The 13,036-nt window shown below is 37.7% G+C and overlaps 1 protein-coding gene across 1 annotated transcript; it reads right to left on the reverse strand.

Annotated features, from left to right (window-relative positions):
- Nucleotides 1-307: 307 nt before the first annotated feature.
- On the reverse strand, nt 308-7,663 carry LOC106962490 (apoptosis regulator BAX). Its single transcript, XM_015056939.1, has 6 exons — nt 7,405-7,663; nt 5,635-5,683; nt 4,835-4,996; nt 3,449-3,581; nt 2,462-2,566; nt 308-2,379 (listed from the first exon to the last, which is right to left on the reverse strand). The coding sequence occupies exons 1-6, from the start codon at nt 7,472-7,474 to the stop codon at nt 2,284-2,286; spliced, it is 615 nt and encodes a 204-aa protein (XP_014912425.1). The 5' UTR covers nt 7,475-7,663; the 3' UTR covers nt 308-2,283.
- Between the last annotated feature and the right edge of the window lie 5,373 nt (nt 7,664-13,036).

The following is a 13,036-nucleotide window of genomic DNA, read 5'->3' on the forward strand; positions in this document are numbered from 1 at the left end:
TAAAATCAGCATCACATGTAAAAATTGGCCAATCACTGATCTCCCAAAATTAAGGAAATCGGCACTGATAAATCAGTACACCCCTAATTTCAACGCAAAGTGAGACAAATGGAAAAAGAGAAAGACTTTGCTGTGATATTGAGCAACTAAACTGTGGACTGTTGGCACCAAGATGCTAAGCTCGGAGGCCTCGCTTGTATCAATGGTTCTGGGGGTTTGGAGACTGCCTGGTGCTGATTTGTTGCTGGGTAATAACATTAGCTAAAGCCTTGCTGATTCCAAGGACTGTTTGCAGAGCCAGGACTGATTTTATTTTATTGATTTTTTTTATTGATATTTCCAACAAATTTAAATCCTTGAATTTTGCTTTTGTTTTTAATACATCACAAATGTTGCATTGTCTTTAATTGCATAGCAAACAGGACCACACCTACCCGGTGCCAAATCTGGTCAACCCAATTTTAAAATTTTACAATTTTATTAAATCAATTGACTCCAGTTGTTTTTTCCAACCGAATCCAAAACAATTTGTATGCTGCACTTCTTCCATTTTGTTTTAGGGTTTTTTAAAGATGAATACTTGATGATTTTGGCCCATGTGACAAAGATTTGTCACATGGGGCAAAATCATTGCACACTGGTGTGACAAACACCAGTGTGTTGTTATCTAAACAGTTCACAGTGATGGGATGGAAATCCAGATACAAAAAAGCATCAAATAAAACGTCCTTACGGTATTTGATAATACCTGTTTATGACTTCATGTGACATTTCTTGTGCAAGACTTTGTTGAACCAACTTTTCATTTTTGTAAAAATCATAAGAATTTTGATTTATTGTCATAAATTCCATTTAATGTTTAAAGCCCCCAAACGTTTTACTACTTTCTCCACTGTTTTTTTCAGTGAAGATAAACATAGAAAAATTAAAATGATTAGCTCCAGTTACTGTGTGCCGTCTAGTGATACAAATCATGCTTCTTTATTAACCTTTTTACATTTTCCAGACAGTTGAGTTTTTTCATTAGGGGGAGGATAACGAGTTTTTTTTTATCTTGTGAGTTTATTTTTATTAATTTATGCAGCCCGTTGAGCTGCTTTTAGTATGAAGGGTGCTTTATTGATTGATTGATTGATTCTATGACTAGTGTCCTATGACAAATGTTTTTCAATAATATTTTGCTTGTGGGGCTGTGACTGCTGATACAGTTACCTAAGAAAGAAATAACAAATAGGTTTTATCATTCTTACAATAGGACAATTAAATATTGTGATAAAACTTGAAATCCATAAGGCCCAGCCTACAGGGTTGGAATCCAAAGGTGGTTCAATAAAGTTAACATCATCCAGGTTTATGCAACATGCTTGCTGCAGCCCTTTAAGGTCCTCTTGTCATAAAGCCTGGTATTTTCAAAGGGCTTTGTGGTAACTTGGCAGGTTAAGCTTCCAGTGAGGCAGTTAGCAGGAATCCTCCAATTACTGAACATTATTTCTGCTGCAGGCTGCAGTTAAAACTAAAATCAGCACATGAGCTCAGATCCTGTTCTTCCAGGAACAGGATCTGAGCTGGTGAAATGATCTGGACGCGTTTGCCATTCAACACTCGGATCTACTCCTGCATTAAATCTTTAGGATCTTGTCTACAACAAAAAACATGTCTGGAGTGTCAGCAGCAGACAGATCTGCAGAGGACCTGGGACAGCTTTGGCTCAAACCCAAACCTTACATGGGTTCTGTTCATGAATAAAACATCTTCATTAAAAAAAGATCATTAAAAAAGATCCCTGAGATTTTCAGCACTAATCTTTGGTGTTTCTTCCAGCTCCTGAAAGAACGAACTGAGCAGCAGGTAAAGCGCCCCGCTGCACCGACAGAGAGCCTCTGGCTGTAGGCGATGTGTCATCCCTACCGCTCACAGTCAGAGCTAGCTAGCATTGCTTTTTCCTGCCACTTACAGGTTGCTTTGAGTCTTCTAAGAACCAACCCTTATCCGACTCAGAGCTCAGAGTCCAATCAGTGATAACTAACATCACAGCTGACAGGTTCAGCTGCCTCCAGCATTGCAGCTGTAAAACCTGCTGGTGTAGCTCCAAAGAATTGCTGGTGAAGGAAAACAGAAGAGAGTGATGCTGACAAGGAAAGTCCGTTTTAGTCGCAGAGACCGGAAGCAGGAGAGAATTGTTCTCAGTTTAAAGCAGCTGGCCTCCTATTGGCTGCTGGATAGGAATGATTGTAAAAGCCCCAGGAAGTGTCCTCATCAGTGTCCTGCAGAGAGCTGGAGGACTCAGTGTTTCATTCTGTAGTAAACAAATGTTGCTACTACAACAATTGAAGCAACTATGGCTGCGTTCCTCCATGGAAAGCTATGGATGACACCAACCTGGAAGCATCAGAAGGAAGCAGGTTAAAGGCTCTGGCCTATTAAAGCAAAGCTGATGATGTCAGAGGCAGCAGCCACTCACCCATCCCCCCTGCTGCACCAGCCAGGGGTACAGCAACTCCCTGATGACCTGCAGGACCCAGCTGATCACCATCCTGATGTTCTCCAGATGGTTGGTGGTGAGGGCCTGGAAAAGAAACAGCTGAATGGGTCAGAGCAGGCTTTGTGTTTCTGTCTGACCTATACAACAAATACAGTGTTGGGAGTTTTGTTATGAATGAGACTTTGCTTTAAATTCCTGTAATATTTATAACTGGTTTTCCCACCCTGAGAGCGTCTTGCTGGAGGGTTCACATCTCAGGAGCGGCTGACAAAACAGCAACTAAACAAAAGCTAAATAACAATGGGAACACTCTTATCCTTTTTGTGCAACATGGGGATGACAAAATACAGACAAATATTCTTTCTGAATGTTAATTGACATCTCTGCTGCTAACCGCTGCCTCCTTGTGGAGAATATGAACTAAACTAGAAACATTCTGTATTCATGTGTCCCAATGTGAACATTTAACCAAGATTGAGATCTGTTATTAATGTTGCTGTTTTGGCTGTTAACTGACATTGTATATATTTATTTCACTATCCTTTGACACCTTGAAAAAAAAAAACAACCACACCACTGACTTCACCACTGCTGCAATGCTTTAGCTAAACTCTCACAATCCTTTGCTGCATCACTGTCACATGGCCATCCTCTTCTTCTCACCTCCAGAACCCACAGCAACCAGAAAAAAATAAATATCAGTTGTTAATATCAGTCCAGTTTTATCTATCGAACTGACTGACATGTTAAAAACGACTGACGTTAGTCGATATCTGTTAGTGCAGCAATATCCTGCATCCTAGTAATTTTTGGAATAGCTTCACTTATATATCCTAAATATATTATCTAACAAATCTCCCCTATCATGGGCCTTTAATCAGACTTTTCCCTGAATTCTGAGAAAATCTCAGTCAGACTGTGTTAGCTATTAATCAGACACAGAAATTAATGGACTAGATCAGTTACCCTGTATATGAGTCTGTAAGCCAGATGAAAGAGCGCCACCACCCGGCCCCAGTTAATGCCATCAATAAAGATGCTCCTGGCCACCATCATGAAGACTTCCTTCGCACAGTTTCCCTGAACCTGGTTGATCAGTCTAGAAGGAGGAAAAATTCAGAGAAAAACAGGATTATTAGGTATGGCAAACAGCACAGAACAATCTGCACACTGAAATACACACACACACACACACACGTTTGCGTGGCTATCTTTGTGGGGACTTTCCATTGACTTCCATTCATTTCTACAGCCTAAACCTTACCTTTACCCTTTTCCTAACCCTTACCATCACATACCTAACCCATACTCTAACGAAAACTCAATTCACACCTTAGTCCTAACTCTAACCCCTGACCCAAAAACAGGGTTTCCCCTTGTGGGGACCAGGCTTCGGTCCCCACAAGGAGCAATTGTAGTATGTGTCAGGAAAATCGTCCCCACAAGGTATTACAAACAAACGCGCGTGCGTGCGCACACGCACACACACAAAATCACCCGTCAATGCAGGGCAAGATTGCAGGAAAAATCTGAACATAGTACAATAACCAGGGAATCAACCTTGCATCATTTTATTTAATCTAAAAACGTAAGTGTACATTTTCCACCTTTTTTTATATGCCTTAAGGGAATTAGAAACGCTTTGGAAAAAAATTCTGACTTAAAGAATAATAATTCAGGCATGAAATGTGGATGTAGGCACAGCTGCCCTGGGGCAGAAGCACAGAAGGAACACAGACATACAATCAGCGCCACCAGCAGGCATGGCGTGTGAAGTGTCTTGCCCTCGGACACAATGCCGGAGGCGGGTAGAGTGGTGGTTCGAAAAGGCAACTTTCCTAGTTGCCACTGCCACTGGCAGCATCAATTCTCATTGAAATGCCTCCAGATACTTTAAGAAACAAAAAGTAGATTCAACACAGTTCTACAGACAGGTTCAAAGTCAGCTATGTTCATTTAGATTTCATAAGAGTTAAATTTTTTTTGAGGCATGAGCAAAAAGACAACATACACTCATATTCAGTAAATTGTCCTAAGTGTTCAGATGAGATATTTGTTCTCTCTTTAGACATCTTCATTTAAAAACCATCTGATATTTAAATAGGTTTGAGTTTTGTAACACTGAAGTGTGATAAACATGCAAAAAATATAAAATAAGAAAGGGAGCAAACGCTTTTTCACAGCACTGTACGCATTAGATTAAAATGTCTTTATGATTAGACTGATTGACTAAATATTTCTTTAGATAAATTAGATCTGCTTCATAAAGTGCCTTGAGACATTAGTTGTTGTCAATCAGTGCTATACAGATGCAATAAATTGGTTCTGTACTCGGTGCAGTGTAATGCTTACCGCTGGAACTCTACATTTCTGTTCAGTTCGTCTGCTATTTTCAGCAGCTGATCCACCACTTCTTTAACTTCTGGGTCATCTTGTTCATGTGGCCTTCCTCCCAGATCCACAGAGTCGACATGGCGACCAGGATCCTCCGTGCTTATACGCTCTATCACGTACCTGGAACACATACCACTCATCAGCAAACAGGGTCAACACACAGGCTCAGGCAATTTATGCAAATAAACTGTTTATCAAATTCAAGTTGGGACTTGACTGCTTAAAACATGAATATATTGTCGAGTTAGTGTGAATGAAGTGGATGTGGATAAAGCTGAAGAGCAAATAAAATGTAGGGTTCAATTTACATTTTAAACTAAACTCTACTCAGAGGCATCTTCGACAAACAGCCAGAGCAGGAAGAAACAAGTCAGACCAGTGAGTATTTATAGACACCATGTTCCTGAGAGAGCCGTCATAACGTCTGCTTCTACAGCAGAAACCTCCTAAGGAACCAGGTGAGTCTTCCTCCCTCTGCCGGAACCAGAACCACATCAGGCAGAAACACTAACAAATAGGAGGAAAAACATCAGGCTATCCAGATGAAGCTTTAGATATTTATGAACTGAGGAGATAATTTGGTAACTGAGTTTGGTTCTGGTTCTGTTCTGTACATTTGTTAGCAGCCTTTTGTGACTTGGCTTCTAGAGCCAACAGTGGAAACACACCCAGAAAAAGCTTAGGAGATTAAATTTTCCTGGGAATAAAAACAAACATTCAGGAAGCCATTGTTGAAGCATGCATAGAATGAGACTCACCCTCTGAGCACCACCACGCCCTGCTCCAAGATGGGGTCGTCAAAGACATCTGAAAGAATCATGCCAATAATCATTAAAATGGAAAGAATTTAATAATTCCAGCCCTCATCACATTATGGTGCAGCACCATTACATCTAGATGCTCTGGGTTTAAAGCCAAAAAAGGTGGCACAAATTATATTTGTCTGCTGAATCTTCCACAAATTAATTGTGCAGGCAAAATATGTCTGAGTGGGATAGATTAGTGAAGCCACACTGACAATATTTTTGCATTAAAAACAAAATTAAAAACAAAGTGATTAAACTCCTATACCCCAAAGTGACAAATTCATTTTTTCCAACAGCAATTTAGAACTCCTCAGACCTTTTGGCTTTCACGTCAATTTCTACGTAGTTTCCCACAAATAACTTCATGGATCTGAAGTGTGACTCGACTTAAATATTTTGCCTATCTTCTTTGACTTTATTGCCTTTTTGGGTTGTAGATTAGAAAGAGGACACAAACTATCTGCACGTTGGACGGCCTGTTAGGAAAAAAACATTGCTCAGAGCTGCTTAATATTGCACTTGGGGCAGATGTGGCAGAAATCTAGAATTCATATTTCATTTTTTGGCAGATTTGATCTAGACCCGGACCAGATCAGAGCCAAAGTGTTTTTTTCCCAGGTATCAGGCAGGCTCATGATCCCAGCTAAACCCTCAGGTGACTGCGGATCTGGAGCCAGATCTGAATGCTACAGGTTTTGTCTCTGCCTCTGTCTGTACATAGACACACAGAGAGAGAGACGTCAGTCACAGCTTGTCAGTTTTGGGTGCAGCTTCTGTACATGTCTGCTGGGACCAGCTGGCAGGGAGGGCCAATCGGCAATGACCCCAGGTTCCATCCTGTTCTGGTACCAGTGGTCATGGACCAGTGGTCATGGTCAACAACCAAAGCTAGGGTCTTTCCTGTGGCTGCTGCATTTCTTCTTTTGTTGAGTGTCGTCTCTTCTACCAGAACCAGGGACTTAAAATGTTCAACAACCGGATAAAGAAGACTGGTTCAGTTCTGAAGAAGACTGTGGAACCTCAGAAATGATGGTGCAAAGAACAATTAATTCTTCATAAAAATCAAGAACATTATGGACAGATAGTATCTGTTCCATTTGTATGACATGTATGGCTTGTAACATTTGATAATTTTTTTGGCACTAAAGCCTGTTATTATATATAACCAAATCTCATTATTTCTCAAGGTAATTTACACTGAGGGGTTCTGGTCTTTTCCTGAAACTGGTTAACGGACCTGATGGAGCACAGAGGCAAAAATGAATGAACTCCAACACCCTTCCTGCCCACAGCCATCAGTATCTACAACTCTTTGAAAGAACTTATGAGTTTGGGCTCAATAAAATAGTAGAACATATTGTTCATAATATTCCGACCCCCATATTTTTCCTATAATCTGCCCTTTTCCTCCACAAGTATCATAAGGGCGTTCAAGTCGATAATTTGCCTGTTAGTATCTATTCTTAAGCATGTTGGGTTAAAGCTCCAGGACTGCTACCAGTGTGAATACTTTCTGTAACAACCCCGTAAAAAGCGACTCACTGAAGGCCTGAAACACTCCAGATAAGGAAGTTAAGGACAAGTTGGTTAACTAAAGCCCGAAACAAAACATACAGAGAAAAAAAAGACAGCTGAAGATTTTTAGAGGACATTCAGTCTGTGTGTTTAGTTCCGTATGAGGTTAAGTAACCTCAGGGATGAATCAGACATGGCTCCACATACCTCCTCCTCCCTCAGCGCCTTGCATTTCCAGCTCGTCTTCTAGTTCCGAGTCCCCTCGGTCGTCCGCCATGACTCCAAACTCTTCTTTCGGCTCTAACTGGGTTTTAGGCGCTTAGTATACAGCTTAGGACCGAATCTGGGGGGAATAATCCACTTTAGTCTGTGTAAACCCACTATGTTGAATGTTTTACTTTCCCCCTTTCCACGGAAGTAATGCGGAAGCACCGGGTCAGCGGAACCACGCCTCCCTTATCCACGAACCAGTTCAGTTCGGGTGTGAGCCCGCCAGGCAAAAACCCGCTGGTCAGAGCAAACCGGTTTTAGTGTTATAATTAAACACAGAGTTTATGAGAGTTAAAGTTATGTCTCGACTGAACAATTAATGTAGCTCGTGAGTTTCTGTTGTAAACCATTTGCAGCATTTTGTCTCAATGCCTAGGTTTCTGTAAGTAATTAGCAGAAACGACGGAAGCCCATATTTGCCACTCCGAAAAAAAACATGTATCTCTTAATAATAAGATATTATCTCATAATCATGACCTAGTTATCGCACAATTATGAGATATTTAATTATTATGACATAATATTTCTTGAGAGACCTTCAATTGGCTCCCTGGCATTCGAAAATGGATGAGAGTTTGACTTGATAATAAAGAAATGGAAGTTAAGATTATTGAGCTATAGTTGAGAAGTGGTTTGACAAGGGTGACCATAATTTGATTTCTAATAAACTTCTTGGCCTATGTCCTGAAAGACGTCAGTTAAATAATCAATATCAGTACTGACAAATGTTCCTAATTTCTTAACATATTGGTATGAGGTAAACCATACCATCGTGTCTTAAAGACTTTCACCCTGTTGCATTAACATCTATCATCAAGTACTTTGAGAGGGTGATTAAGGACCACAACATCGCTATACTGCCTTCGTCATTTGACCCATTCCAGTTTGCATACAAACCTAACCGCTCGACTGAAGATGCCAGAGAAAAGAAACACCCACATATGGATGCTGTTTTTGGACACAGGATCTGGCATGCAAACTGGTCTCCATGGGCTTCAACACTCCACTGTGCAACTGGCTGCTGGACTTCCTCACCGACAGAACTCAGTTTGTCGGTGAGGAAGTCATTTCTTTGAACACTGACTCCCCTCAGGACTGTGTTTTGAGCCCCTAACCCCAGGGCAGCCAGTTTCTGACAGAAGTGAGGCTGCCATGCACCAGCACCACCAAGCCATCTGACCACCACCAGCTTTAAATTGTTTTAATAACATATTTTACACTTAATTGAAAAATTTATATAGACAAGCAAAATTCAGCTTCTCCACTGCAGTTTCACTGCTTCTGAAAAACACTTCTGAAGTGAGTTGAAGACAAGGGTGAATGATAGCCCAGAAGTGGATGATCAAGAGAAATTGAAGAGATGTTGTACCAGAAGACTGCAGTAATATTAGCAAATGTGTAAATAGAGTTATTGTTGCTCCAGTGATACATGAAACATGTATTTTACATCCAATGTGCATAAAACTAAGGTTGATTTTTTTATGAAAAGAAACCTACAGCAGAACAAATTATTCAGTCATATAAAACATAAAAGCTGCTGGACAGCAGCGGAAAGGAAAATAGGAACAATAAGAAGGCTCCTTTGTGCGCGTATCTACAACTAATGTGGAATCTATAAGTCTCCACTTGATGGCAGTGTTCAGTTTCAATCATCAAGACGCACAAGGCGGCGTTCCAACACCCATAGAGTTAAAACCTGTCTATCAGGTTTCTTTCTCCGTTTTGAATAAACAAGTCTGTTCTGACATGGTAGTAGTTTTCCACTTGGCAGAGATTGTTATCAAAGCCAGCTGTCACTTCCATGTTAACTTACATGTAGAAAATAACTGAGTGAAACTCTATGGCAAGCCGATTTTAACATAAATTCGGTTTTACCACTCTTATATTCCAGATATCTCAAATTGTTTTGTGACTAGACGTTTTAACAATTTAAGATATCTCTAATTATATTTTGACTAGACAAAATAACTATTTGAGATATCTCTAATTACATTCTGACTAGTCGAAATGACGTCAGATTTACCATTGACTTGTATGGATTATGGCAAGCCGTTTTAACATAAATTCGGTTTCGTCTGACTATCCGTAATTACATTCCAGATATCTAAAAATGCATTTTGACTATACAAAACTACATTTTGACTATCCGGAATGGTAATTTAAGATATCTGTATTTACATTTTGACTAGTAAGAATAATAATTAAAGGTATCTTAAATTATATTTTGACTAGTCAAAATTCCTTTCAAGATATCTCAAATGACGTCACATGATCTGTCATTTGACGGGACACATAACCGTAATTACGATTTAAGATATCTGAGTTAAGAATGACGTGGAAGCCCCTTTGTGGTGTCCAAACAGTTGCCTGCAGAATTTTACGTTTCCTGCACAAAATTGTCAGTAAATGCCATAAATTAGAAAGAGTTCGACAATGTTGGAAATGCGGAGATAGCAAAACTTCATAAACTATAAGACTGCTTCTGATATCTGCAAAGAACTTCATGTTTATTCATTTCCGACGAACCAAATGCACTTACAAACTGCTGGAAAAGCTAAACTTGCTATTGTCAAACCATTTTCAACATGAACCATTTTCAAACATCTTTTTTTGTTTTCTCTATTTTTCATTGTTTTATTAAACTTTCAAATTGCTACGTAAGACAGGGACGTTGTGACTAGACAGAATACTAATTCAAGATATCAATAATGTCATTCTGGTTAGTCGGAATGTCAATTTAAGATATCTTAAATAGAAAAGCTGTGTAATTCAAGATATCTATATTCAATTAGAGATATCTTAAAAGGAATTTTGACTAGTCAAAATTACAATTCAAGATATCTTTAATTTAATTTTGTCTAGTCATTATTTGAATTTAAGATATCTATAATTTAGTTTTCACTAGTCAAAATTACATTTCTCCTATCCAAAAATACATTTAAGATATCTTGAATTATGGAGTAATTCGAGATATCTTTAATTAGAATTATGACTAGTCAAAACTAAAATTGAGATATCTTGAATTTACTTTATGACTAGTCATAATTTAATTGTAGAGATCTCAAATTTTTATTTCAGATAGTCAGTAATTCATTTGAGATATCTTGAATTGAAGTCTCCATACAAGTCAATGGTAAATCTGACGTAATTTCGACTAGTCAGAATGTAATTAGAGATATCTCAAATAGTTATTTTGTCTAGTCAAAATATAATTGGAGATATCTTAAATCCTTAAAACGTCTAGTCATAAAACAATTTGAGATATCTGGAATGTAAGGGCGGTAAAACCGAATTTATGTTAAAATGGCTTGCCATATTATGGAGACTTCAATTCAAGATATCTAAAATGAATTACTGACTATCTGAAATGCACATTTCAGATATTGACAATTAAATTATGACTAGTCATAAAGTAAATTCAAGATATCTCGATTTTGGTTTTTGACTAGTCATAATTCTAATTAAGGATATCTCTAATGACTCCATAATTCAAGATATCTGAAATGTATTTTTGGATAGGAGGAATGTAGTTTTGACTAGTGAAAACTAAATTATAGATATCTTAAAAGCAAATAATGACTAGACAAAGCTAAATTAAAGATATCTTGAATTGTAATTTTGACTAGTCAAAATTCCTTTTAAGATATCTCTAAATGAATTCGAGATATCTTGAATTACACAGCTTTTCTATTTAAGATATCTTAAATTGACATTTCAACTAGTCAGAATGACATTACTGATATCTTGAATTAGTATTCTATCTAGTCAAAATGTCCCTGACTTGGGTAGCAATTTGAAAGTTTAATAAAACAATGAAAAATAGAGAAAACAAAAAAAAAAGTTTGAATATGCGCCACTTTCATGTTGAAAATGGTTTGATAATAACAATTTTAGCTTTTCAAAGCTGTTTTTAAGTGCATTCGGTTCGTCGGAAATGAATAAACAGGAAATTCTTTGCAGATTTCGGAAGCAGTCTTATAGTTTATGAAGTTTTGCTATCTCCGCATTTCCAACATTGTCGAACTCTTTCTAATTTATGGCATTTACTGACAATTTTGTGCAGGAAACGTAAAATTCTGCAGGCAACTGTTTGGACACCACAAAGGGGCTTCCACGTCATTCTTAATTCAGATATCTAAAATTGTAATTTTGACTAGTCATAATTGTGTTGAAGATATCTTAAATCGTAATTACGGATGTGTCTCCCATCAAATGACAGACCCAGTTACGTCATTTGAGATATCTTGAAAGGAATTTTGACTAGTCAAAATATAATTGAAGATGTCTTGAATTATTATTCTTACTAGTCAGAATGTAAATACAGATATCATAAATTACCATTCCGGATAGTCAAAATGTAGTTTTGTCTAGATATCTGGAATGTAATTTCGGATAGTCAGACGAAACCAAATTTATGTTAAAAGGCTTGCCATACTATTACCGGGATAAAGTTTGTTTTAGTCTGTGGCCCGTAAAGAATGCACCGAGCGAGCTGAATGCCCAACAACGTCTCACGCAGTGACAAAGCAAAATATCTATTTTTCTTGACAAAAAAGCATGTTTAGGGCAAATGAAAAAGAAAATATATACATTACTTGACAGAAACGCATGTGTAAGGAAAAGGAAAAACTAAATATATATTTATGCTTTTATTTCTTATCAAAATATATATTAATGCTTTTATTTATTCCTTTATTTATATATTTATGCTTTTATTTATTCCTTTATTTATATATTTATTATTTTATTTCTTATGTCAGTTTTGGTCCTCCAAAAATATATTTATGCTTTAATTTCTTATCAAAATATATGCTTATTATTTTATTTACACATTTATTCTTTTATTTATATATTTATTCTTTTTTTTTCTTATTATGTCAGTTTTGGTCCTCCATATCTACCGCAATAATTCTGTGAAATTAAACTAATTGTCTAATATTTTAAAAAATAATTTAATGCTCTCTGGCATCTCGCCTTGAGCTCTGAGTCAGAGGCTTTTCCTCTATCAAACAATATATTTTTTTTACCTCTTATTTAGTGGAAATATTGATGTTAATGAGACTTAATGATAACCTTTTTCAACCTTTGTAGCTTCACTGTTGAAAATTAGTAGCTAACATTCACAAATGACATTGAAATAAAATCCAGTCCAACATCTGGTTTGAGGTGATTCCTCTGGAACCTGTTGGAGGAAAAATATCCCAACTTCAGAAGGTGTGCTGTTAACTTAACAAGGCTCTGTGGTTCCTCCTATCAGTATGCGAGACAGGGTGAGGAGGCACCAGACATGGAAAACTGGGATGTACTCCATGCCATGATGTTCAGAATTTAGGTCTCATGGCATCTCGCGGTGCTAACATTGCAGCCATGGGCTTAGGGAAATACAGCTCCATTTTGTAGCAATGTAAGAGCTAACCAGCTTTTATCACGTCGCAAAAAAATTCATCAGCACAGAAACTCCAAAGCACACATAGAAGCAGTTGTGTATAGGATTTTTGTCATAGTACCCCCAAGAATTTAAAACTACTTTCACCCCTGGGTAAAAATGTATCTTGAAGGAGAATAACAC

The sequence above is a fragment of the Poecilia latipinna genome, unplaced genomic scaffold, assembly GCF_001443285.1.
Source record: "Poecilia latipinna isolate Pla-1442-1.1 unplaced genomic scaffold, P_latipinna-1.0 Scaffold1419, whole genome shotgun sequence".
In the NCBI taxonomy this organism is placed as follows: Eukaryota; Metazoa; Chordata; class Actinopteri; order Cyprinodontiformes; family Poeciliidae; genus Poecilia; species Poecilia latipinna.

Excerpts from the sequence above, each read along its gene's own strand:
- LOC106962490 (XM_015056939.1), bottom strand. The coding sequence starts at position 7,474 with ATGGCGGACGACCGAGGGGACTCGGAACTAGAAGACGAGCTGGAAATG. Across the intron at positions 5,684-7,404 it reads AGGCGCTGAGGGAGGAGGAG|ATGTCTTTGACGACCCCATC; the intron begins GTATGTGGAGCC and ends TGATTCTTTCAG. Across the intron at positions 2,567-3,448 it reads CTTACAGACTCATATACAGG|GCCCTCACCACCAACCATCT; the intron begins GTAACTGATCTA and ends TTTCTTTTCCAG.